Source organism: Echinops telfairi, unplaced genomic scaffold, assembly GCF_000313985.2.
Source record: "Echinops telfairi isolate 266 unplaced genomic scaffold, ASM31398v2 ScPeMD7_1;HRSCAF=3_0, whole genome shotgun sequence".
In the NCBI taxonomy this organism is placed as follows: Eukaryota; Metazoa; Chordata; class Mammalia; order Afrosoricida; family Tenrecidae; genus Echinops; species Echinops telfairi.
In genome coordinates, this window is record NW_022103896.1 from 38,366,615 (window position 1) to 38,368,733 (window position 2,119).

The window sequence follows — 2,119 nt, forward strand, 5'->3', positions numbered from 1 at the left end:
CTAGCCAGATCTGTAAGTTAGAACTGGGTCATGGTAGTGGGGGAGGAAGCATTCAGGAATTAGAGGAGAGATGTGTTCAACGGCCAATTTTAAAGCTTCCTCACAGGTTGCACCAACTCACACAGGGCCTGCATCCTCCCGGACAGCAGTGCATTTCCGTGTCAGGCCAACACGCTGTGTTGTGCCAGAAGCAATGGCCCTGCCTCGTGGTGCTGTCTCTCTTTTGCCCTTTAGACTTCTCAGTGTTCCCAAGCAAACGGTGATGTTGGATAAAGTGCATGCAAAACTGATGCTGGATACACAAAGTAAATCTTCTAAGGTTCACACAGTTGGGAAATTTGGGTCGATGGACTGCAAAAATAAATAAGTAAAAAAGGAAAGAATAAGTACAGGCCTGCTACCTTGCAGAATTTTAATTTTACTTATCATTTTTGGTATTCCACCTCAGCTCTGATCTCAATTATGTACACTTACCCTGTGTGTAAAGGAGCTCTAGGGGCATCGTAAGCCCCTACTGCCCCTTCTCGGGGAGAAAGGGTGGCTTTCTGTAGGGTAGTAAGGAGTCAACATTGATTCAATGACAGTGGGTTTGGTTTTTTTTTGGGGGGGGTGGCATAGTGGTTGACGTTCTGAGATGCTTAGCCACAAGGTCTGTGGTTTGAACCCACCAGATGCTCCAAGGGAGAAAGACGAGGCTGTCTACTCCTGTAAAGAATTACAGTCTTAGAAACCCACCGAGGCAGTTCTACCCTGTCCTCTAAGGTTCCTATGAATCAGAATCAACTCCGTGACAGTGCCTTTTTTTAGTTTTGTTTTCTGTTTACTCTATTTTGTATTATTTGGGCAGTCCCGGGTTGGGAATGCCCAACTTTATGTACAACCCACAGTCATCGCCAACCACATAGAGCCTATTGTATTCAAATACCGAGGTACACAAATGGTTGGGGATAGCAATCATGGGCACTATTTTTCGAGGGCAAACAGTTGCCAAGTGCCACTGTCCCCTCTTCCTTGGTCACTTCAAAAGCGAAGGGAGGAAGCTAATTTGTAGAAATAACCTGAACAGTGCCCCCTGGGCACCCTTGGGCTGTCTGGAAGTCTCCTTAGAAAGCAGACCTGCTCCTCCACACATTTCACTGCCATTTCCACACTCTCCCTCTTACCTAAAGCAGCCTGTGAATAATGAGGTGCTCACCTCTAGGCACACTCCTCCACTTCGTTCTTTAAAAGGCGGTACGGTCACCTACACTTCCCGGGCCTTGTGCTGTGTTACCATCTCCCTGTTGAAACCACATCTCCTCATTCGCTTTCTTCACGCCGTATTTTCCAGTGTTCTCCCTTCACGCAAAACTTTTCTCCCCAAAGCAGTGTGGCAGGCCAGAGACACATGGCGAGTGAGGGCAGAGGGGCCTGTCCTGCCCAGCCACACCTGGACCCCCTGCATGCTTCAGGGTTCACCGTCAAAGCATGCAGGGGCAGCTGGTCCAGAAGGAAAGCGTGCGCTCCCTGAGTCTGCATCCCATGTGCTCCTGGAGAAACGTGGTTGGTTCTGACATGAACTTTCAAAAAAAGTCTGCGTCAAGTGTTTTGTGTTCTCCCGCCTCTCCTTCATTGGAGGTGCAGTTTTTGGAGCTGTCTCAGGAGGTGCGGCACTATGGGTGCTTACAGCTGGATCCCTGTACCTGCGACTACCCAGAACCCGGCTGCCTGGTCACCGTTTCTGTCGGCAACAACGCCATCAGCTGCCACATAACCCTGCCCGATGAGCAGGCCCGGGACGTCATTTTCCAGATGAACAAGGTCAAGTGCTGGCAAGTCACTTTCCTTGTGAGTACCTTGGTCCTTTGCCTCTGCCTGTGGCTTAAGAGTTCTCCGCTTAGAAGACGAGGTCCCTGCAATGGTGACAAAGGGCTGGGGGCAGAGAGGGAATGGGAGTTTTCCCTGGAGGGCGGGGGACGGAGTTTGTCTTTGGGAAGAAGCCTCGCTTTGGGAAGCGATAGTGGTGACTTTTGGATGTGATGGTGGTGATGGTAGCACAACGTGGTGGTGAAACAACTGGATTGTGCACTTCATGATTCACGACACGCAGAAAAGTGTTTGCCTTCTTATCTAACGAATC

General features: G+C 49.8%; 1 protein-coding gene across 1 annotated transcript in view; it reads left to right on the plus strand.

Moving 5' to 3' along the window:
- SNX31 (sorting nexin 31) overlaps positions 1 to 2,119 on the plus strand; it is a 48,368-nt gene that overhangs the window by 28,823 nt on the left and 17,426 nt on the right. Inside the window, exon 9 of the mRNA XM_004697691.2 lies at positions 1,624 to 1,827. Within this exon, the coding sequence (XP_004697748.1) occupies positions 1,624 to 1,827 (204 nt within the window). The remainder of the gene's footprint in view (positions 1 to 1,623; positions 1,828 to 2,119) is intronic.